Below are 25727 nucleotides of genomic sequence, written 5' to 3' on the forward strand. Positions count from 1 at the left end.
GAGGTATTCAAAAGACGTGTAGATGTAGTGCTTAGGGACATGGTTTAGTGGTAGATTTGGTAGTGCTAGCTTAACCGTTGGACTTGATGATCTTGGAGATCTTTTCTAGCCTAAGTGAATCTATGATTTGTAACTGGATCTGGCTGCATGCACCACTGCCCACGCACTCAGTCCGTGGGCACCCACATTCGCAGCCCCCTGAGCACCAGCATGGGACCCCCACCCACTTGATGCCTGCAGTCTGACTCCGCTATCCAGCAACTAGCCCACTCACCCCCATCCCCAGGAGCTGTCACCGTCCCCAGGAGCTGTCCTGTTGCTCCACTTCCCCCTGCCCCCCCCCCCCGCCCCCCCCCCCGCTCCCCACAGGACAGAGACTGAGATCATGCAGAGAGGTTGCTGAGAGAGGATTTAATGGGAAGACAAGACAGGCTGTGGCAATCAGGTGCAGGGCTCAGTCAGACAAATACACTGACTGGCTACAGCTCACACGCGACCGGCCCCTTTTCTACCTTTTCTGTCTGTTCCCCATTCTGCTGCCCCCTGGCCCTTTCCCCTGCCCATTGCCTCATCACCTGGCACAATCCCACTGACCCCCTCCGACATCCTGGACCCTCAGGTCTGCGTCCTTGTCAGTCACTACGTCCCAGTTCACGTGCAGTTTCTTGACAGTCCATCGATTAGTGTGAGAGACCATCTTGTCTTTGTTGCCATTACGTTTGTTTGCCATGTTTGTGCCTCTGTGTACTTTATTGCTTCCCCCTTTTCCTCAGTGCCCACTTGAGAAGCTCTTCAATCAGATAATCGTAATGGAAGAAACATTCTCACTCTCCACGTATGCTTACCAGCAGTGCAACTGACTGGGCTTGGTCCTGGTTAATACCTCTGTTACTTGTCAGTCAGGTTTGTGTCTGTCTGTGTTCTTGTTTATGGCTTCCTCCTTTTCTTAATATCCCCTTTTGTGTTGAGAAAGTCCTTGAACAGACACCTTTAAAGGAGCAGACACTCTCTCCTTCCACATATCTTTACAATTAGCATGTAATTGAAAAATACTATCACAACTGTGTTACAAAGGATATGGAATAGAATATAGCAGAAAAAAAAAAGAAAAAAAAATCTTTATTTTACAGTTGTACAAATAAAAAAAAACAATCCCCAATAGCTATACTTGAACTAATATTAAAGTGTCAGACATGACAATCCTGACAGAATACATATCAATACTTTAAACCACAGAAATTGTATTACATATGCTCAGTAGCAATAGTACTGTGCAGGAATGATGCTCTCTGTAAACGCTCTTCCTCTGTTTTATCTACATTTAGAAGAATTGTGCTTTTCCCTACACAAAGTAACAGTGCTCTTAAAAATAAATAATGTGCAATTTCAGAGTCATATCCTGAAATATACTAATCTAGATCCCCATCTAAATCCTGGACATGTCTCACCCAGGAAAGTCACTGTAAGGAGTGCTCAGCACTTTTCCAGATCAAACACTAATAAAAGGTACTGAACCCACAGCTCTTTTTCTTCAAATTGCAATGAATTTAAAAAATAAAATAAAATAAAATAAAAAAGGTGCTGTCCTCAAGTATGTCTTAATTTTATTGTTTAACAAAAGAATGGTACAGTTTTTATTAGACATCAGATTGTGTAAACCGGCCAAAGTTTGAAAGGCTCAGTAGATCTTGTGTCTGGAGAGTGGCTCAGAGCTGTGGGAGAAAGAATTGTCCCAAAGCTGAAAACTTAACAATCAAAGGTATTTATCTATTATTTTTATGAAATATAAGAGAAAAACTCTCTGCCACAGAAACATTAACGTAGTGATTTGAAAAATATACACTGTCTGCTGTCCTGATGTAGCTCCCGGTTCTTATTTTTAACATACATTTAGGAACCATAGCTGGCAACTGATATGACTTATGTGAGGATGAATTTGAGGAACACTCAGTCCATAGGTATTCCACAGATGATCCTCAACAGTGCAGATATTGTCACAATATTAGGGATCCTTATTTTTATCCTATCTACTTCATATTAGCTGTTGATAGTGTTGGATGATAAAAGTAATAATCATAATAAAGCCTGCTTATCTGATATGTGCTATAGGCAGCACAGGATGTATGAATGTTTATGAAAAACAGAAATTATCCAAGGCAGCTACAGAAGCTTAAGCTGGTGACTGCTGCACTGTGAAGGACCACAAGGTGCTGCTGTAAAGTCCCTATTCATCTAACACATCCCTCTCCTTCCCCAGGTCATCTGTAGGGAAAGTGTCACACAGGGGAAGTTAACTGGTCTCTTTCAGGACCTGGGCTGTCTGGATACAAATGCACAAAGACTTCCAGGGCAATATAGAGCCATGACGTCTAAGGGAAAGGTGTGAGAGGATGTTTGCAATGAGTCCACTGTTACAGCCTCCCAGCAATGAGAGGACTAACAGGAAAACATCTGAGCATGTCCCACCTCAGGTCACCCTACTATAACTGATGGTCACAAAGCACCTCAAAATGGACACTTTGCAGCACACCAAACTGCATACATGCCAGGGACCTCCAGAAGCTTCGGGTTCCATCTGGACACACATAAATACATATTTTAATTCATACAAGAGCAGTAGAGTAAAAAGTCTCTTAGCACTTGTGAAAACCTGCATGGTCAAAGATTACAACTGCTACTTGACTCGGATGATGTTCTGAAACTTACCACTCACCTCCTTACAAGTCCAACAGAGGACAAAGCTGAGGCAGGTGAGACAAGACATGGGTTAGTGACCAGTCATATGCTTTCTGTGTGGAGACATATCTGGGTGTCAGTTTGAGTGGATGATGCTTCGAGAAGCATTGGGGGTGAGGGTAAAAAGCCATGAGACTGTGGCTCATGGTGCCAGAAGTGTGAAATATGAAGGTGGAAAGTCTGCAGGTTAAGGCCCAGTTTTGAGAAGGTATAGACAAGCTACTGTTGCCTTGGAAGCAGGTGCTACTGTCACAGTGTGTGTCAAAGCAGCTTTGAGAAACCTTGCCCTGAATCACCCTGTTCTATCAGACGTTAATCACAAGGTAGAAATTTGGACTCCATGGCCTGTGTATTAAAGTTGATTTCATTCACAGAGAATCAAATGTGACTCTTGCAAAACAGGCTCAGGACTAATTTTTCTTCATCTGCTGACTTGCAAAGGCAATCTTTGCAGTGGATGATATGCCAAAGGGTCATGCTGCTATCCAGAAAGACCTGGACAAGCTGGAGAAATGGGCTGACGCGAACATCATGAACTTCAACAAGAAGAATGCAAAGTCCTGCACTTGGGAAAGAACAAGCCCATTGTGAAGGTGACAAAGCACTGGGACAGGTGGCCCAGAGAATCTGTGCAGTCTCCCTCGTTGGAGGTGTTCAAAAGTCATCTGGACATGGTCCTGGACAACCTGCACTAGGTGGCCCTGCTTCAGCAGGGCAGTTGGACCAGATGAGAACCCTTCCAACCTCGGCCATTCTGTGTGATTCTCTGTGACTAAAACCTGCCTTGAGGTGAAACAAACAAACAAAACAAGACAAAACAAAACAAAACAACAAACCAACAAAACAAAAACAACAGCAACAACAATAAACTGTCAGTTTGTGTTTTAGTCTACTTGAATTCATTTTTTGGCCTAACACTACAGTAAAGAAGAAAAGATATTCTCAGAGTAAAAGGTAAAGCTCATCAGGTGCTTTTCTGAGCTTCTGTGAGAGTGGCATCTGTGAATTCAACAAAGGAAAGTCAGTCAATGTATATAAAAAATGTTTTTAAAAATTGACAGCAGCAAAACCCTAACAAAAAGAAGAGGAATGTGCCCACCCTTCATCGAGGAAATACCCTTGTCCTAAACTACATGTTAATACAGTGTACATAGAACACTCTGTGGTTGATCAACAAGAATTAAATACATTCTGGTCTGTACTACGTAGTACCTAGTGGTGTCTTGGTTTCAGTGGTGATCATGTTATGATCACATTCCAAACATTAACATATAGCTGAAGTAAACTGTCCTGTGTAGGAGAGACAGGTGAATAAGAAAAGATGCTACTGTGTCTTACGTACAGCATAATGACTTTCTGTTTCCCATCAACTTCTGGCAAAACTGTTTACAAGGCAGTGGTTTAGCCTACTAAACTTGCATAATCACAGACCTCTGGCCATGCATAATGAAACACACGTGAACTTAAGAGGAAAAACAGGTAACAAGTGGTGTTTTTATCTAGTAAATGTTTTTGAGTATTGTGCTTCATATGAAACTGTTCAGACTAGCTCAAAGTTCAAGAGATGCACTGAATATAATATTTGGAGATGAGGACCTAACCCAGAGTTGAAAACATAGCAAGAAAATACCCACACATTGTACCTGCATGTCTCCTCCTTATCCTAGACTGACATGAAAATGGTGGAACCACAGTGTTCTCATTTACCTGCTCCATTAGAGATAACACGTGTCATTATGCACACATATTTTGTATCTTTGTACAAGTTGCACTGACACTCCACCCTTCCCTACCCTCCTGTAATTCCTTGTTCTCTTTTCTGAAAGAAGAGAGGAAAAGAATTCTCATTTTCATGAATAAACAAGATGCTCAGAAAAATCAATGTAAGATAATGCAGCTGTATGTTATTTCAGGCAATTATATATCAGAACATCAAGCTCACAGAAAAGAGGTATATTAGAGATATCATCCAACACCACTAGAAATTTAAGCTTTAAAAGAGCTGCTTGATCTGCAGTTCATTTATTTTGCATTTAATTGGCTAAACCATTTTTTTTTCTTTAAACATGTTCCACTATGTCACCTGAGTTCCTTTAGACTTTATGTTTTCCTTTCAATTAGGAATAAAAATCATATTTATATTTGAATGCATGAAATAATTTCTTTACTCCTGCAGATTTTTCTGAAGAATTAAATTCTATAGGCAAAGTAAGTAAAGAGTCTTTGCTTTGAGATGCTTCACTCAAAACTTAAAAAACATGTTCCCTTCAGCAGCAAAGAAACATCATACTAAATCTACTGTATTTCTTCAAGGAAAGGAAAAATAGTGTACACTATAAGAGCAATCTTTGGTACCAAAAATAAGGGCACCTTTTTGTGTGTCTTCAAATCTGAACACAACAGCAACGCTTCTCATTAAAAAATGGCTCAAAATGACCTATCTCTGAGTGGTTCCATGTACTGACAGCTGTAGCTAGAAAAACAATTGGGAGGTTACAGGTTGTGTGACAGCAGGATACAACACAACAACAATTGACAAAGTATTTGATACTTCCCTCCACCCTCCCACCTTTTTTTTTTCTTTTCTTTTTTCCCCCAAGACAATTCAATAAGATATTTACTTTTAATTATTCATAACATCCTCAAAACCGTTTAAGGATTCAAATACTCAAAAACAACAAAATCCAACCAACAGCAATAAGAAAAACAGCAACAAAAGCTGAGGTTATAATACAAGATCAGAAACAGTCCCCTGACTGAAGGCATTTACTTATTTGTTTGATCTTATGGACTTCACTTTCTCTACTCAATCCCGTCATGATTTTTTTTTCTTTTTCTGCAAAAGCCTAATTTATTTGCTCAAGAGAATATTCAATACACAGGGGATTTCTTCTGTGGGCTGTCTGACCACAGTGGCAAGTCAGCAGTAAGCAGACTATATTTTTCTTCTTTAATTCATGATGAATGTATCATTGGATTCTGTAAACACTACTGAGTATACATTCAGGCTTTGTTCTTAGTGAAAGTGGCACTTACTTGAACCCTTGCAGTCAAGATAGCTTAGTTTTATAGCACTTTACAGGTATAATAGCTGGTTATGTACTTCTGATAAAATTCCTTTTTCCAATGGCTTAGCGGGAATTGAAACATATCCTCACTGGGATCCCATTGCCATTCCACAACATCTTTATGATGAAGTGCATCTTCTGTACTTCTTACTGTACTTTGTATGTGCTTTATTGCTGTACACATTTCCCTGTTGTTAATTTAAGTGCTCCTCTGTTATGTAATACATATAACGTTTTAAACTCTAATGGCATCCTGTGAGGACTGGCATTAGAAAAGTACCGATACTTCAGATCATCATAATAATGATATTTGACTGGTTTTCCATGTAAATCCTTTGGGAATGGCCAAAATCCATACAGGTGAATTTCATCACAAAATCTGGTGGCAAGCGTATACATGAGGAGACCAGTGCTGGGTCGTTTGATGTGGACCTTGTTCGTCAGCCAATATCTGCAAAGAAAAAAAGTACGTTAAAAAAAACTCATACCACTTGATGTCAATTATTCATGTCAATCATGTAAAAGTGCTGATTGTGGGTGACACCAACATGACACATTGGAGTGTCAACACACTGGAGGGAAGGAATGCCATCCAGAGGGCCCTTAACAGGCTTGAGAGGTGGGCCTGTGTGAAACTCATGAAGTTCAACAAGGCCAGGTACAAGGTGCTGCATCTGGGTCAGGGCAATCCTAAGCACAAATGCAGGCTGGGTGGAGAATGGATTGAGAGTAGCCCTGAGGATAAGGACCCAGGGGTGCTGGTGGATGAAAAACTGAACATGAACTAGCAACGTGAATCAAGAGTATCCTGGGCTGCATCAAAAGAACTGTAGCTAGCTAGCAGGTTGTGGGAGCAACAAGACATGGACCTGCTAGAGCAAGTCCAGGGGAGGGCCACAAGGATGGTCAGATAGCTGGATCTCCTGTGAAGACAGGCTGACGGAGCTGGGGGTGTTCAGCCTCAAGAAGAGAAGGCTATGGGGAGACCTCATTGCAGCCTTTCAGTACTTAAAAGGAGCTTATAAAAAAACAGATGGGGAGAGATTTTTGCTAGGGACTATACTGACAGGACAAGAAGTAATGGTTTTAAATTAAAAGAGGCTAGATTTAGATTAGATATAAGGAAGAAGTTTTTTACTATGGTGGTGGTGAGGTACTGGAACAGGTTGCCCAGAGAAGCTGTGGATGCCTCATCCCTGGAAGTGTTCAAGGCTAGGTTGGATGGGGCTTTGAGCAGCTTGGTCTAGTGGGAGCTGTCCCTGCCCACGGCAGGGAGTTTGGACAAGGTGATCATTAATGGTCTTTTCCAACTCAAACCATTCTGCGATTCTACCTTATTTTTATCTATTCATTTTTATGCATTTATTTTAAATATAAAACAAACAAAAATTTCTTCTCTCTAAGCTGAGATCATAAATGGTGACACTGGATTTGGCATGCCTTTATACCACCTTGAAGAAAAGTGACAGTGCTGAAGAAAAGCTGTCTAAATGAGGTTCTCATTTCAGGCTTTAAACCTAATAAGAACTCACAATTTCTGCAAATGCTAGAAAATCGCAGTTAACCTCCTCACTCCAGTGGTCAGGCAACACAGCCTCTTGCTATAAGCTTTGATCTCCTGCAGCATCCAGTTCACCTTATCAAGTCAGCCCTACTCTGGCCAAGTGATTATTTCACAGGTTGTAGAAATAAATATAAAAATAGGAAATGTAACACGTTACAGAACTAAATACAAATGAAGCTTCACTTACTTTGCTTCTGAGTAACTACTTAAAGCTTCCTGTTTGCTAATGGCAGTCTTTGAAAATGTCAAAATCTTCCATTAGTAATTGTAAAATGGTTTGTATTTGTGCTCAGTAGCACACAATCCTACTGAAGCTATAGGACTGTTTTTGTTTGTTTGTTTGTTTGTTTTGTTTTTCTGAACCAGTAATAACGCATCTGATTGCGAATTTAGAGGCCACAGGGAGTTTTCAAAGACACAAATGCTGGGTAGATACAGAACAAATGCGAGAACTGGATTGCAGCATGTAACTCACATTGGTACCTTCAAAATTTGTCACCAACATTGTTTTTCACCCCCAATCTTTAAAAATAAAACTTCAGTGAAATAGTGCTAGCTTGGTTTGGTAATACATATAGTAAATATATATAGTAAATAATGGCAGTCTGGCAGTACTGGTAAAGTGCTTTTCCCAGGCCTGATTCAATATAGAATTTATTAACACTTTACAGAAACACTGAAAGGCATTTAGAAACCTAAAGCTGGTCAAACTGTGGAAACAAGCACCTGCAAGTAGGGAAACAAATCAGGACCTTAGATAGCATTGCTACACAAACATAAACCATTGCACTGTATCGCTGCTTTCTTAGGTAACTGTAGATAGTTAATTATTTCTACCACAGCCATGACAAGGGGGCAAGGGAGATTAGCCTCACCAGACCAGAGTTAGCCTTGTGTTAAAAAGGGTTACAATAAGTTTGCAGCTTAGAGTATACAATCAGATTATTTTAAAGGCACTTAGGGATATAGCAGGGTGATACTTGAGAACATCCACTCACTCGAATGAGAAAAGATAGCAAAAATATGTCTTTAATCGAACATTAAAGTGTCTTAAAAGCATCAGGTGCTATGCAACATTAAAAATAATCATCTCATTGAACCTGGCCTCTTCAGTTTCCCTCTTTTCCAAAAATACACAAGCTCTAAAGGCTGGTGTCTTTCAAATCACAGACACATATATGTGTGAAAGTGTTTTTTTTTTTTCTTTCTTTTTTTCTATTGTGCTCAATTTCTTTTTAGAAAACTGAAGGATTCTATGAGCAGAAAGCAATTCTAGGCTGACTGATTGCTTCTCCAAAGTCAACAGAGGGAATGACTCAGAATTTTGTTTGGCTGTAAAAAAACAGGATGGTAGAAAGCATATTCAAGAAGCAAATGCAATGGGAATAGTTACATATACAAATGACTCATGTACTATACACCATTTTTCCAATGTTTTCCTTAACCTTGAGTATTCAGACAGAAGTTCTGGAGATATAATACTAAGCGGTTTGCTTCCTACTCTGAGAAACTGATCCGTCATTTTAAAACAACACAAGCCAAAGGGGAGATTTTTGGTCGACAGCCGGCTGAACATGAGCCAGCAGTGTGCCCAGGTCACCAAGAAGGCCAATAGCATCCTGGCTTGTATCAGGAATAGTGTAGCCAGCAGGACTAGGGAAGTTATTGTCCCTCTGTACTTGGCTGTGGTGAGGCTGTACCTCAAATAGTGTGTTCAGTTTTGGGCCTCTTACTACAAGAAGGACATGGAGTTTCTGGAATACATTCTGAGAAGAGCAACAAAGTTGGTGAAGGGACTAGAAAACAAGACTTATGAACAGGGGCTGAAAGAACTGGGGTTGTTTAATCTGAAGAAAAGGAGGCTGGGGGAAGTCCCCGTTGCTCTCTAGAACTACCTGAAAGGAGGCTGCAGCAAGATGGGTGTGGGTCTCTTTTCTCAGGTGACAAGCAATAGGATGTGAGGAAACAGATTCAGGTTGCAGCAGGGGAGGTTTAGATTGGATATTACGAAGAATTTATTCATGGGAGGGGTGGTTAGGCATTGGAATGGGCTGCCCAGGATAGTGGTGCAGTTGCTATCCCTTGCAATATTTAAGAAATGTTTGGATTTGACACATAGAGGGACATGGTTTAGTAGTAGACTTGGTAGTGTTAGATTGATGGTTGGACTTGATGATTGTAAGGGTCTTTTCCAACCTAAATTATTCTGTGATTATTTTTTTCCTTTATTTTATTTTATTTTATTTTATTTTATTTTATTTTATTTTATTTTATTTTATTTTATTTATTTTATTTTATTTTATTTTATTTTATTTTATTTTATTTTTATTTTAATGTTTGCTTGTAGAGATGTTATTGAAAAAACAATGCTGACCACTTTTGGCAATTTGCATCACAGATACAAAACAGACTGAAACTGAAACCCAATTATTTACTTTTTGCAGAAACTAGCATTTCCCTCTTCAGAAGTAATTTGGTGCCCACTCTAATCACATGCAGTCAACTATCTACATGAGTGTCTTTAGCCAAACAGTAATCAAACTTGTTGCATCTAGTAAAATAGTGCTGTCATCCAAGCTGAATTTTAACCTTACAGGAATAGGACAATGGCTGTGGTGAAGAAAATTAGCAGTAAACAGGTATATCTAAATATCTTAAAAGGCCACAACAACTACTTAGTGAGAGTTTCTGTACAGGAATAAGTATTAAAGATGTAATAAAGAGCTTCTCACAATTTTAGAATTTACATGCAAATCCTTTCTTCTGCTCTTCATAGTCCAAAATCATAGATAAAGGACGTTTAACTTATTGGTTTCCAAATTATGCATTCAAAATATGGTACTGGTTGTGCTTACTGTTGAAAGTTTGCAACCTGGCGTAAATCCTGTCTCAGATCAAAACAATACAAGTAACACAATGAATGAAACGGTTAGAGGCATTCAGAGCTCCAGCTTTCTGCAGCACGTTTGATCTTCGCAAACTCCTGGCTCCCAACCTCTTCTTGAATTGATAAAATGGACTGTGTGGTGTGAGTAGCCTTTGTGATTTTGGTACTGAAATATGTGTTATCTTTTCAATCACTCAAGCTTAGTCACTTAGCTACTCAAATATGAAACTTTGTTAAGGCTGATTTTTAGAGATAATTGATGTTGTAAATGCTTCTTTGCACCTGCTTTCATTTTCTAAAGTTTTGTTATAACATCAGTTTTAAGCCTAAACTTAAAGATAGACCGTAATATATTCTTCTTACCTCTTTATCTGATATGCACTAATTCTCTGTGCAATTAAGATTAGAAGGTGAGGGAAGCACACAGATCCAAAAGCACACATCACCACAGATCCAAAAGAGGATCATTTGTTTCTCACAACTTTTCTCTAGATCTTCATTAATGACCAGGCAATTCCTGATTTTCAGGTAGGATAGAGAAGTAATTTAAATCTACAAAGGAATAGGTGCATCTTGCTGTATTAGAAGTTGGAGTCCACTAAGCCCACATGTAGCTGGCTGCAGCCACATCCTGCACCACTACAGTACTCCAGTCACTTGTTCTCCTGATAATTCTGCTAAAAAAACTCTGTTGTGTGGCCATGCTGTAAAGCAGACTACTGAATCTACAGATATGTGCCAATGTGTAAAAGCACTTTATTTCTGTAGCTTTGATGACTTGAAAATAGGTAGCTTAGAAAAAGACTGCAGAGATTGCCTGCCCATCCCCAAGGCCACTGCCAGTCTGTCCTCACAGGGAAAGGCTTCTCATTACTTACTCTGTTCTCTCTTGCCTTACACCTTTTTGCTGCCTGCCAAGATGCCCAGGTCCTTTCCAGGAGAGCTGATCTCAGCCACTCAGTTATCCCCCAGCCTGTATTGCTACAAGGGTTACCCCTTCCCTGTTGTAGGACTCCGCTTTTGTTCTTGCTGAATTTCTTAAGTGTCCTGCTGGTCCATGCCTCCAGTCATCCAGCTAGATTTTCACCCAGCTAGTTGTCCAGTCATCCACACTATAATATCCTAAACTGAATACAAGGGTATTGTGGAAGGCAGTGCCTAATGCCTTGCTATCGTTGAGGTGTATGACACACAGTGCCCTCCCCTCATATACAAAATATAGAATGTTTGTAAAATGTGCAGTTATTTTACCAGCTAAACTTAGTAAAAGTGTGCAGTTGTCCCTTCATAAAGCAAGTTCCCTTTAAAGTGACTCACCTTTGTCACATAAGATTGTGTTCTGTTCCTATTCACACTGACAACAAACAAATTCTAATTGCTACTCTTAGAAAAGATTTTGACATTTTCTTGTGGAAGCTTATTTTTGTATTTCTATAAGAATAAAACTGTAATCATCAGCAGACAGCAGTAGTTCTCGATCGATAGAAAGTTGCACATTGAGAGATTCTGCAAGGATGTGTCCTGTTACCACGTGAAAGTAACACAATGGTTTGACATTGTGAATAGAAAACATTGCTGAAGTGAATGCAGATAGCATAGGAGAAAAGTAGAGGATAGGACTGAAAACAAAAACTAAGCTTGCTAGATTCAAGAAAAAAATCAGATACAATTCAATAATTCATGTACTTCTTCAGAGGTGCATGCAGAGGTTAGAACTGGTCAAAAGCTGCGTATGAGCCAACAAGGCAAACTACCAATATCTTTACTATCACGTGTCTGTCATTTGAGATACTTGCATGTCAATTCTTGTTATCCCAGAAACTGAAAGAAGCGTTTCTATTCCAGGTAAAGAAGCAGAAATTGGATGACTCTTTACCAAGATGTTGCCATCCCACACTTGCTGTACCTCTATCAGAATCAAGCAAATTACATTAGAAAAATAGAAGCTTAAGGATTTTTTTACCATTGCAGTCAACAAACTCTCAGAATACCATGATATATGGCTTTCTAAATCTACTTTTGAGTGTGTGTATATATATATATATACTTGTTCTATTTTTTTTAATTTTTATTTTTTAAAATATTTTACTATGTCTTTCAATCCTCAGAAAGTCATATTTTCTTGACCTCACTAGCTCAAACTGTTTAACTCAACCTTGAATAAAAGTAATTGAAAGAAAGTAAAACCAAATGAAATGTAGAGTGTGAGCAGAATATAATATAATACATTCCTTCTTTGATCAGACAGTAAACCACCTGGCAAAATGATTACCTTCAATCACGGGTACAACACTCCAACCCAGTCCTTTGTCACTGGGTTCTGAAACAGTTACAATGCAGTGCAAGTTACAAATCAGGTGTCTTGTACATTGGTCTTAAGCCTTGTGTCAGCAGTAAATTGGTATAATTTGTAATGATCTGGAAAAATGAATCGAACCATGAAGGAAAGGAGTATGAGCAGCAAAACTCCTTCTACAGTAGAAAACGGCAAGAAAAGCAATTAAGGATGTAAAAGTCCACACTAATGTATGTGACATGCATCAATTTTATATACCCAGTAATCATTGGTACAAAATTGCTTTGACACTTGCACTCATGTGTTTACGGAACCTCAATATTTTGTCCTTTAAAAATACTGAACCTGCCTCTGTGATACGAAAATATCACCTATAGCTTAATCTGCAGTCAAAACCACCAAGCTTCCACATCTAGCAAGATACCTTTAACAATTATAAAAATTGAATGTGCTATTATCAGCATGATTTCACATGAAATGTTAATTGAATAACATGGTACTACCTGGTAATGACCCCTCACAGCTATTGACAAAAATTAAATTTGAATAAGCACACAAAAAATACAGACATCCGTTTTAAAGATAGTTGATAAATGATGTTACTACAAGTGACTAATATATAGAAGAACTGATGCCAATCTTCATTACATTAACTGGAGAATTCAGATAACAATTGTTTACTCTGCTCTTATGGAATAGGTGACTTCTGAATAGATTAAAACATGGTATGTTCTTTCTCAAGGCTGTACTCAGTCAACAGGGAAAATCTGACCTGGTGAGCTACGTTCAATCATCAGATAATTTAGCATATTTAACGTCTTTACTTGCTATAACTACATGCCAAATTCCACAGGGTTGTTCAGTATAAATGGGATCAGAATCAGTCTGGGTATATTCCACTGCATTTTTAATTACCTTTCTGGACAGGACTGAATCTGAGGAAACATATGTTTATAACACTGAATAGCTCTGCAAGATTACATATCAAGCTCTGTTAATTGAGTGGCAGGCTGATCTCTGTGTGAACCTATTCATACACATTTGCCTGTCACTGAAATTCCTTCTACAGCCACTAAATGGAGGGAGTATTTCAAATTAGCAATCTCAGAAATCTGATATAGTACATGAAAAATTAAAATTAACAATAAGTAAGACAGGAGAAAGAAGTGTGTGTAAAGATGAAACAGTCCAAAATTACTCAAGAATGTGTCAAAGGAATGAGCTAGAGCCTGTATATTGTTTCACTTACGCTCTCTCAAAAAATATCCTCAAAAATAATAATAATAATAAAAAAAATAACCAACAAAGGATAACAGGAGAAAAAAAGTAACTTCTGTATGAAGAGAGAGAAAGCAGAGTAGTGTGAAAAAGAGAAAACTAAGAAAGCTCTAAACTTATGCAGTGTGTAAAGAAGGTGAACAGGCTTTTAATGACTACTTTTAAACGAGCACTGCAACATAAAAGCTATGGACCCAATGGAGATATTCAGTGGTACATCTAAAATAGGCAGACGAAAGTACTTTTTCATACAATGCACCACTGAACTACGAAATTCATTGTTAGAGGATGTTTTGGATGACAATAGCCAACCTATTAAAAAGTGTCAAATTGGTAACATCCACAAATACATCATTGCAGATGAAGCTCCTTCTCAGGGATCTGTTAAACTGCTGACCAGAAGAGCACAGCTTGGCACCTCTGCTGTTTCTAACTTTTATGTGTTGACACCTGGCATCAGTATGACCACAAGCTAGGGAGGGCTCTACTTGAACAGACACTTGAAGAGAACATGGTATGCTGGATGACATGGTGCAAATGGCAAATTATACTGAAGAAAGAAGTATCTTGTCACACAAGCAGCAGATAGCTTACTAGGAATCTATGTTTGTAATTGTAGTCAGTTACATATTTAATCCCCAAAAAAGAGAAGTTGAATCACTTGTCTGACCTTAACCTTTCTGTGGTCAAAGCCTAAAATTCCACTAAAATTCCACAACCCTTCATCTAACCCTCTCAGTTTATATGAATGTATTAATTAAAAATGTGCATTTGCCCATTCCTTACTGAGATATGCCTTAGGCAGAAGGCTGCATAACAAAAATGTGAAAGAATTAGTGTAAATAATTCTGTGAGTGTGACAGCCAGCATGGAAACACTGCTGAAGGTTTGCATAAGACCTACTTTACATCTTTCAATGTACACTGTTTTGAAATGGTATACACAAGAACCATTTCAGCAAAAGAACATGGCACTTAATGAAAATCTGAAACACTCACCAAAACTGTCATTTGCCTTTTTGTAAGCTTAATTCACTACATCAAAATTAAGGGCTCATTTTTGTTTTCCTATTATGCCTTCACTTACGTTGGCAAGTAAATTCAAATTCTTGCATATGAAGCAGATTTCAAAGAACACTCAAGAGCCTGGACTCTGCATGGCAATCTTCCTGATAAAGAGAGTGAAAAGAACTAATGACATTAATGGTGAACACAATATGTTGCATCACCACAGCTAAATGTGGGCATGACCAGCAGGCTGCCCTTCAGTTTTAACCACCGTTCCACAGAATCTTAACCACTGCATGCAGGCTTTACTGTCTCTGGCAAAATAATTGAGAACATATTGAACTTTACTTTTACCTGTCTCAAAATAAAATGGTCCAAATTCCCTGTACAGGAGACTATTCTGCTTTGCACCATTGTTCTAGAATGATCTGCTCCCAGAGTGCTTTAGTCAATTTATGGCAAATCACCTAAATAAGAAAGGATCAGCTAAGGATAAAGAAATATCAAGATACAGCATAACACTGCACTTCTGTTGCCAGTGAATTAAGAAACGCTCGTCAAAGTTAAGACCAGTTAACAATATGAATCTGGTGCTCATACATAACAAGATTTTGGTGTAATGGCTAGAATCTTCCACAGCCATAAGCCATCTAATAGATATTATTTGGAAGGATGGGGCAGTAAAGCTTATAGCTGAAGTAGAGAGATTTCATGGCTAATTAACAGGATACTTTTAAGACAAAGGATGTCTCAATCTTTGACCGATTTCCATAATATTTCCAAGCCATCACAATACTCTCATTAGAATCCACACAAGCTTCTTCAATTTTCATCTACAAAAAATAAATATTGACCTACATTTAGAAGAAAATAATAGGATGTACAAATCTCTTTAGAAATTTGATAAGAACATTCAACCAAAGGAAAAGACCCCTCCTTCAGTCCTTGAATCAATGACAACAGCTTTTTATGTTAAACCATCATTAGTCTTAGTGTACTAAGATCCCATGCTGCAGAGTTTTTGACCCATTCTTCATGAACAAGGACTTTCAAAATAGCCCACATATTGTTTTGATTTTAAAACAGGGCAGAGAGACAACAACCCTTTCTTCAGAAAAGCCCTCCAACAGATACATGGCCTAGCACGTCTACAGAAAATATGAGCCTCAGTCTTGTCACATCTTGTAGAAATAGATTTAAGCCTTCATGTCCTTTGCAAGTTGTCTGCAGTCCACGCTGTAGTACAAAGGGAGAATGAAGGCCATCATCTTCCATCTGCTTCAGTAACTTCTGAAAGAAAATAGCAGCACATCTCTACGGAACCTGATTTTTAACAGGCACAGGGCATCCTCAAAGCGTACCTACAAGGTCAAGGTCTTCTTACAAGGCTGAGAGAAGGTCACGCTGTCCTCTGCAAGGCTAAGCACTGAGGTACCTGACAACCTGACCACTGCTGTCATGAGATGCACTGCTATTTTCTTTCAGAAGTTACTGAAGCAGATGAAAGAGGATGTCCTTCACTCTCCCTTTGTACTACAGTATGGAAGTGCAGACAACTTGCAAAGGACATGAAGGCTTAAACTTCCCCCAGATGTGACAAGATTTAGGTATTCCAGAATGTGAAAAAAAGTTAAATTTTATAACAAAAATTCTAAATTTTAGAAAAATCCAAGTTGTTCTAAGCACTTGTGCCTTTACACAAGACTGTTTGTACAAAACATACTTCAGCTGAAGACAGTTAATTTCTTCACTTAGCCATCAACTTTGGTAAATACTCTTATTTTCACACTAGTATGGGCTATGCTGAGTCTATGAAATTGGTTAATGGAAGTTATCTTTAAGTTCTATGGAATAAATAATAGGAATAAAATTCTATACTATTTAGAAATGGAAGTATTTTTTGACTGTGTAAAGCTTGAAGTATTTTGTGTGTTGTCTGCTTCCTACACAGGAACCTAATGACTACATATCCAGCTGGATAATAAAGCCATTCAAAACCTACTAGAGTAAGTAAAGAAGTGACTCCTAGGCAAGTAAGAAAAACTTTTTTTTTTTAATATACTCTATAATTCCAAAGAAATGTTAAAGTTTCTATTAGAAACACTCTCCTTCTTGAAGAAGTTGAATGTCAATTGGTTTGTTCTGGCAGCAAATAGTAAAAACCTGGAAGAAAGGACTTCAAGAAACAGTATCTGCAAAGCTTACAGAACAAATAAGAAATGAAAGTGAACCCACAATTTAAGTAATAAACAATACATATTTATTGCTATTCAATACTACACAATCCAATTAATTCTGCACTTAATCTACAGAAATAGTTGGAATACTTATCTATGTATATTTAAAAAAAAATAAATTGTAATTATCTTCAAAAAGACTTTCTACAAGAAAGAAAACTACAATTTAACACATAGTTCACTTCAGATTTCACTGATGAGAATAGCTGTCATCACTATAAAAGTGATAGTGTACTAATCTGGTCTAGCAGGTTCATAAAGAACCAGTCTGTAGAGAAACATCTTTCTCTAAATTTCAGTCTCTGGGCTACATGAAAACAACAGGAGTGCAGAGATACTAGTATTTAAAGATAAGGGTTGCAAAGGAGATTATATATGAGGAAAATTACCTACTTTGAATTTGAGTGTTATTTACATGCTACTGGCCTGACAGATGTTTTGAACTGACTTTAGTCTGAAAATGCTATGGCAGTTATCTTGCTAGAAGGGATTTATTGATAAAATAGTTTAAACTCTTATGGGAGTATTCCGTGATATACACAGAATGTCTCTGAAGAAGAACGTCTATGAAGCCAGAGACAGACTAACAGAGGAATAAATACTTCGTTATTCAGTTACCTGGATTTCTGGTCCCTCTGGAATCAGTGGCTAGGTCTACATTAGCAAGCAGTGTGGACAATTAGGATTTGCTCTGTAGGATGGGACAGTTGGTACTGAGTATGGGATGTCCACACCATGCACATAACAGATTTTTTTCCACCTGGCACCACAGACTGAGTGCCCATTTGCAGCTGGGGCATACTTGCTGTGCCACGGGAATGGTCCGGTTTATTTTCTCCTGAAGATAATGTGTTTTAAGATCCTTCCATAACATAAAGAACAGTAAAGGAACAGAACATTTACTTTAAAAATGCCCTGATTCAAACTAAAACCACTCATGTATGGACATCCAATGACAGCTAACTATTGACTTAAATGGTAGCAGGAACAGTTTCCAAAATATTCCCTGAAGATTGTAACTAGCATGTTTAGGCTGTTCTTTGAGGTCTCACATTAAAACTAGCCTACTGTACCTGAAAAAGCAACATATCTATCTATCATCTATGTATGTATGTATCTATCCATCCATCCATCCACCCATCCATCTCTATATAGATAGATATGTATTTCCTAATAATGAAGGTGATGTCCTTTTTATTCTCCTCAGAGTCAACAAACCTGTCAAGAATGAAGATCATGAGAAAAGGTGCCAAATCTAAGCTGGGTTTGGTACTCATTAAGAAAGAATGGTTGCAACTATGCTAGCACACATACTCATTAAGAAAGAATGGTTGCAACTATGCTAGCACACAAACTAGGTCTTACTTGCTATTGTTATGCTTTGGTTGCCACTGTGAAGAGCAAAGTAAGTAAATGACAGAAAAAAGAAGAAAAAGGAATAACTGTGTGCTTATGTACTTGTATGTGAGAGTGGAACTGCATTTCTAAAGGAGAACATCATCTAGGAAACAGCTACTTATTTTTCAGGACAATTTAGACCAAAATAAAAGCAATGCAACAAGGACATTTTAAATGTGATAAAGACGATCCCAATCGGAGAAGTTGGAAGTAAAGATAACTATAGAAGCTTGAATAGTTTAACTGTTTATAGCTTAGTGATATTGGCAGACTGGGCTTGACCTACTTCCAACTAATTACATGTCTATACGTTCCCTATATTCACTTCACAATAACCATCTTCTCATAGCCTTACTGGGTAGACTGGAATGCATACACATCCTGAAACATTGACATACTATTTTTAAGACTTCCTTTATCAAGTTATTTCGTGCTTCTGCACAAAATTCTAATCTTACAAAGGCCACGTTGGAGCAAAAGGTGCAATCTCAGGTATTTGGAAATTTTCTGACCTTTTTTCAGTAGGGATTTGCATTTGATCCACATCGTCTAACAGGAATCTTTCCTCATGACACACTTTCATTAACGATAAAAAATGTAAGTCACTCTATGTCCCCTCTTACATAAGTATCTCCAAATTTCATTCAGTTCAATCAAACAGAAATATCTGGTTGGAACTTCATAAACAACTCGTGTATAGTCTTGAAGGCAGTTCAGCTCAATCTTTTGTAGGCCCTTCAGGTCTCTGAAAACCCAAGCTTTCACTACCTGGTTCACTTTTATGACTGAGGAAGAAGAGGCAAAATGCCCAGCAAAGCTTTTTTTTTTTTTCTTGGCTTTTTTTGTTGGCTGGAAGGACAGTTCTATCGCACAGTCTTATAGACCTACATAATAGATACTGATAACAGCAACAGTCCTGTGTTACTCATGAGTGGAGACAGCAAGACATTCAGAGAATTTGAGTTAATGGTAATGCTCATGACTGGTGAATATGCTAAGCACAACAGAAGAGATATGTGCTACTTTGCCCACACAGATTTGCTAATGTGCTTCAGCTAGAGAATGTCTCTGCTCTAATGCACTTCATCAGACCAGCAACTTTAATTAGTGCTAAGCTCTGCAGTTTTCCTTTGTGATTTAACATACACTAGGGAATCTTTAAACTCATTGTAACTGGTTGAGCACCATTATGTCCCTATTCTCAATCACCAATTCAACACACACAAGGAAATAATGCTTAGAAACATTAAGCATGCTAACAGTGCTAGTGAAAAACCTCAACAGGAAAAGTAGTATTGGGTTTTCATTCTGGAAAGCACACTGGGCCCAATCCTAACAAGGCAGTTATGGAAGTAGGCAAAAGAAAGCAAATGCATTTTAAGTAAATTTGATAAGAAATGTAAGTATTTTTTAAGGAGTTGACTGTTTTTGTTGTTGTTGTTTTTCCTTCTCATATGCATTTTAAATGTTACATATATCCTTCTCTAAAAGATAATTAGGATTAGCTTGGATTAAACAGAAATGATGAACCAAAAGGATGAAAGGGAGGAAGAAAAAAAGTCATGATCATACTGGAAATGGCACAAGAGAATTTAATTGGTCTTACAGAATGAAATACCTTTGCCTTCACAAAGAATTTTCTGTGAAAATTTTCATTTTCACATTCACAAAAATTGTGAATTTTCTTCACAAAGAATTTTCCGTTCAGTAAAATAAGGCTAACTATTTCATGGGAATTTATGTTTTTTTTTCAAACTTTGCCTACTTACCGATTTACTGGATTAGTAAATCTAATTAGTAAATTAGATTTAATTAGTAAATTAGTAAAATTCCAGAATTTAGAAATAGACCCCAGAAGTTGCAGAGCTCAGTACACAGAGACAAACCTAAAGGCATATTTTCCATTTAAAACTGTTAAATTATTTGAATAATTATCTGAAGTAATGTTGGACATTACACAAGATGATCCTGCTCAAAAAAAAAAAAAAAAAAAAAGCTTTTGGTATATCAAACTTTCATACACAGAAACATATAGAGGCGGAAAAAATGCTACACAGAGAGTGAAAGTATGAAAAACATAGGCAAAATATGTAATGTGTGTAAAAAAACAAACAAACAACAACAACAAAACAAACAAACAACAACAACAACAACAAAAGCAGCATTTTCTAACAGCAAAATAAGGCAGTCACAGAAGACAGATATTTTGCTTCTCTGGGATTTTCAAGATATTGGTTAATTTATAGCCTAAGCTCATACACTGACTCACAATCATGCAGGTTTTGAAGGAGAACGCTGTCCTACACTGAAAGAAAAGCAATGTTGAAGACAACTTTTCCCCAACCAGTAAGACTGTTGGAAAACCTCCCTTCCCTCTCCATTCCTCTTACAATTGCAGAATGATGGAATGGTTTGGGTTGGAAGAAATCTTTAAAGATCATGTTGTCCAACCCCCCTGCCATGGGCAGGGACACTTCCCACACATAGGTTGCCCAAAGCCCTACCCGACCTAGCCTTGAACACTTCCAGGGATGGGGCATCCACAACTTCTCTGGGCAACCTGCTCCTGTGCCTCACAAGCAACACAGTAAAGAATTTCATCCTTAACCTAAATCTACCCTCTTTTAGTTTAAAACCATTATCCTTTGTCCTACCAGTATAGGCCCTGGTAAAAAGTTTCTCCCCATCTTTCTTATAAGACCCCTGTGAGTACTGAAAGGCTGCAATAAGGTCTCTGTGGAGCCACCTCTTTTCCAGCTTTTATAGGAGAGGTGCCCCAGAACTCTGATAATTTTTGTAGCCCTTCTCTGGACCCACTCTAGCAGGGTCCATGTCATTCTTTTGCTGGGGGCCAGAGAACTGGATGCAGTACTCACGTGTGGTCTCACAAGAGCCCTCTTCTAGAGCTCCCTTCCCATACCAATGTGGTACAAGGGACAGTATGCTACTCCCTGCTGCTGGCACATGTTATGGACCGAGAGGGGTGATCCAGACCAAATGTGATGGTGGGCTGGCTTCTTAGGCAGAAATTTGTTATGTAGTGTCAGCAGGAATGATACAGAATCATAGAATCATAGAATATCCCAAGTTGGAAGGGACCCATAAGGATCATTGAGTCCAACTCCTGACACCACACAGGTCTACCCAAAATTTTAGACCATGTGACTAAGTGCACAGTCCAAATGCTTCTTAAATTCAGACAGGCTTGGTGAAGTGACTACTACCCTGGGGAGCCTGTTCCAGTGTGCGACCACCCTCTCGGTGAAGAACCTCTTCCTGATGTCTAGCCTAAACCTCCCCTGCCTCAGCTTGACTCCATTCCCACGGGTCCTATCACTGGTTATTAAGGAGAATAGATGGGTGCCTGCCCCTCCACTCCCTCTCATGAGGAAGCTGTAGACTGCGATGAGGTCCCCCCTCAGCCTCCTCTTCTCCAGGCTGAACAGGCCAAGTGACCTCAGCCGCTCCTCATATGCCTTCCCCTATAGGCCCTTCACCACTTTTGTTGCCCTCCTCTGGACACTCCCCAACAGTTTTATATCCTTTTTGTACTGGTGCCCAGAACTGCACACAGTACTCGAGGTGAGGCCGCACCAGCGCAGAGTAGAGCGGGACAATCCCTTCCCTCATCTGACTAGTGATGCCGTGCTTGATGCACCCCAGGATACAGTTGGCCCTCCTGGCTGCCAGGGCACACTGCTGGCTCATATTCAACTTGCTGTCAACCACAACCCCCAGATCCCTCTCTGCAGGGCTGCTCTCCAGTGTCAGAAGTCCACCTCCAGCTGAAGGTTGGGGAACACAAGCTGAAGGCTGGTACCCCACCCACTGTTGGGGCTAAAACTGAGAAGTTAGAACCTAAGAGTGTATCTGATTTCACCTGGCCCACTGAAGCAATTACAACAGCAGAGATCAAGCAGAGTAATAAATAAGTTTTCTACCAGCCATATTCACTTCCTGAATATGGTCTTTATTTATACGCCTCAAAGTAGTTATGCAAGCCTCAGAAAGGCTATTGAAACAATTTCTTGGTAGGAAACCTTGACAATGGCATGGATCAGTGTACTGGGTTTAGAGTTAACATTCCCCACAGTAGACTATACAGTGCTGTGCTCTGCACCTGTAGCTAGAACAGCATTGGTATCACACCAGTGTGTTGTCTATTGCTGATCAGTGCTGGCACTGCACCAGGACTCCCTTCAAACCTCCCCCCTCAAAGCCAGTAGGATGGAGACGGGCAAGATCTGGGGAGGGGACATCACCAGGGCAGCTGACCTAAGCCAAACAAAGAGATATTCCATACAGTGTGGTGTCACACTCAGCCATAAGAGGTGGGGAATGGGAAAGAGAAGGGGAGACTCTCGTTATGAGAACGTCTGTCCTCCCAAATAACCACTGCATGTATTGAGGCCCTGCTTCCCAGGATGTGGCTGAACATCATTTACTGATGGGAAGTATGGCATCCCTGCCCATGGCAGGGGGGTTGGAACTAAACGATCTTTAAGGTCCCTTCCAACCCAAGACATTCTGTGATACGTAGAGAAAAATTGTTTGCTTCTGTAAGGCCTTTATTTTTTTTCCACCTTTTTCCTTTAATTAAATTATCCTTATCAACATGTGAGCTCTTTTGTTTTCCATCATATTCCCTCCGGACCTATATAATTCACAGTAATGATATAACTTCTAATAAACCCATGTCAATCTATTTGAAGATTGTTTTTCTACATAGAGAATGATAATTTTTCTGTTGCATGATCATGTTTCAGCTATAAAGAAGTAGCAAAATGTTCTATTTTAATTTTGAATGTTAGTTACAACTGAAATAATATATGCCCATATCACTGAAATAATAATATAGTACAACATAACCACAGGTTAGTCTTGAACTTAGGTGCTTGTTCAAATTGTTCTCTTGGGCCCTGGCTTCTTCTGGGAAGTGGTGAGGTCACGACAAATCATTGATTTAAAGTAACTGCATGCAAAGCTATCTCTCATGTCAAACATGACCAAACAGCGTGGAAAAAGAAATTGGTTTCCAACAACTCAAGAGTGGGACTGAGTGCATAAGATTCTCTAACCACATCAGCCAATGCTTCTCTGAGAAAGCTGTATCAAATGAAAAACAGGGAAGCACTTTTTTTTTTTTTAAATGAAAATGACAATTCAGCTAAGCAAGGGAAAAAGAACAATGTAGTCTTACTGCAAAGTTACAATAATAGTAATGAGCAGCAGACTGACTGGGGGATTTAGCTAAGTGGTTTGAAACAGTTTAAATTTATAAAATGTTTATTTAAAAAAAACACCTACAGAATTCTTATAATTTTAGGAAAGTATTACTACAACTTAGATTTGATTAACATTTTTCCTCTGAAAATTGCAACAACATGTCACCAGAGTGGCGTAATTAAAGTTAACAACATGTACTAATTTTACCTTTCACCATTAGATTTAATTTTTCCTACTGATGTAAATATTTGCTCTTACTCTAATGCCCAGTAACAATATTTCTGTAACAGAAAAAGAAAAACGCTAACTAATTTTCTTTCTTTTCAAATCAATCCAATTGCTGTCATGGCCATAAAAAATACATGAGAAATTAGAATAAAATACACAGGAATGTATATTAAGGAATGAAGAACATAACAGTGGAAGGACCTACATGAATTACTGAGTTTTGTCATTGTCACTTCAGGAAAAATCTGGATTAATTTTTTAGTTCACCACAACAAATATTCCATAGGTCCCATACTCTTGAGTGTTTTCTCACCTCTAATATCAAATATTAAATCTAGCCTAAAAAAGACAAAAAGACACAACTATGGGAAATTCTGTTCTCTGCTGTAGAACATTACATTTTGTGTCCAATCTACAATTTATGTACATGATCACAAGACGAGGACTATGCCATGTATCAGTGCCATTAATGAAATGCTCCGGGATACTGAAACTCATGTTGAGAAATGGTAACTGTGCACTTGAGAACATCTTCAGGATGCGCTTTGCTCACTGGACTGATAAACAGCTTAAAACTGCTTTTGGCTTATGCTCAACTCCCCTGAAAGGCTGAACTCCGTGTCTAACATCAGCTCCTGATAGATACAGTAAAACAACATGTTCAATGTTACATTATTTGTTAGACTAACTTATTATATAGAAAAAAATATCTGACATCTTTTGATTTAATCAATTCAATTTGGAGTCTCCCTTTTAGAGATTATTATATAAAATATTGATTGCAGGTACTTAGATTTGATCAATACAATGAACCAGAACAGATTAATCAGATACAAAAACTATTGATTTTACCATAGTAAATCCCACAGCTTTCATTGCATTAATCAACCAAAAGAGACAGGCTTCATACAAATAAAGTAAACTACTTCAGTAAAATAAGGAGGTATAAATTACTCCTTAGGATCAAGATTCTACAAAACTACAGACAGCCAAAAATAAACATTCACAAAAGCACATTTTGAAGAATACGATCAAATAGAAACAATTTGTTGCACAACTCAGGAGAACTGAGAGATTCACCTCCTTACAAAGGCCATCAAATATGAAAAACACACTTTAATAATACAGAGGAGTCCGCATGCTGCCATGCCAAAGAAACTGCCTATAAAGACAGACTGTTGCTAACTTTTCACATTCTATTAAGCTCTAGCGTCACTGCAAACACTACCAACCATAATGTCAATTAGCAGCAATATGATATGATCGGAGCTCTGCCAAGCCCACTAACTGGCTTCACAAAGACATGCTGAGAAAAAACTGCTTTTGGTCACTGCTACACTAGCTCAGAAATAAACGTGATACCTATGAGGAAGGCTGCAGATCACACTACTAATTTTTCAAGTAATTTTTGACATAAATTCCTGTGGTTTTCAGGTAGGGATATTACTGTATGTTTTTCCTTCAGAAAGATTTCCTGTCTTTAGCTTCCCATCCTCCAAGTTTTGCTGATGTGACAGCTTTCTGCATGAATTTCTCTTTTCAACTACGTATTTCAGAAAGGAGTATACAGAAATATGGAAAAAAAATAAAATAAAAATAAATAAATAAATTAGGGATGTGTCCTCTTTTTTGTGTAACTTATTTTATTTCTGTGTGTTTCCTACATTTTTAAATGCATCAATAAAGGTATCCAGGTGAGTAGTTGTCTACTTTTATTTCTGCTGTTATAAATCACATAAAGAAAAAAGGAGATATGATGAAACAAAACCAAATCAGTTAGTCAGTTCACTTAACTGTAAGAT

At 38.4% G+C, this 25727-nt stretch overlaps 1 protein-coding gene across 1 annotated transcript in view; it reads right to left on the reverse strand.

The window, feature by feature from the left end:
- Positions 1-396: 396 nt before the first annotated feature.
- ST8SIA4 (ST8 alpha-N-acetyl-neuraminide alpha-2,8-sialyltransferase 4) overlaps positions 397-25727 on the reverse strand; it is a 63849-nt gene continuing 38518 nt past the window's right edge. Inside the window, exon 5 of the mRNA XM_013193415.3 lies at positions 397-6255. Within this exon, the coding sequence (XP_013048869.1) occupies positions 5973-6255 (283 nt within the window). The 3' untranslated portion in view covers positions 397-5972. The remainder of the gene's footprint in view (positions 6256-25727) is intronic.

Source organism: Anser cygnoides, chromosome Z (genome assembly GCF_040182565.1).
Source record: "Anser cygnoides isolate HZ-2024a breed goose chromosome Z, Taihu_goose_T2T_genome, whole genome shotgun sequence".
Taxonomy (NCBI): domain Eukaryota; kingdom Metazoa; phylum Chordata; class Aves; order Anseriformes; family Anatidae; genus Anser; species Anser cygnoides.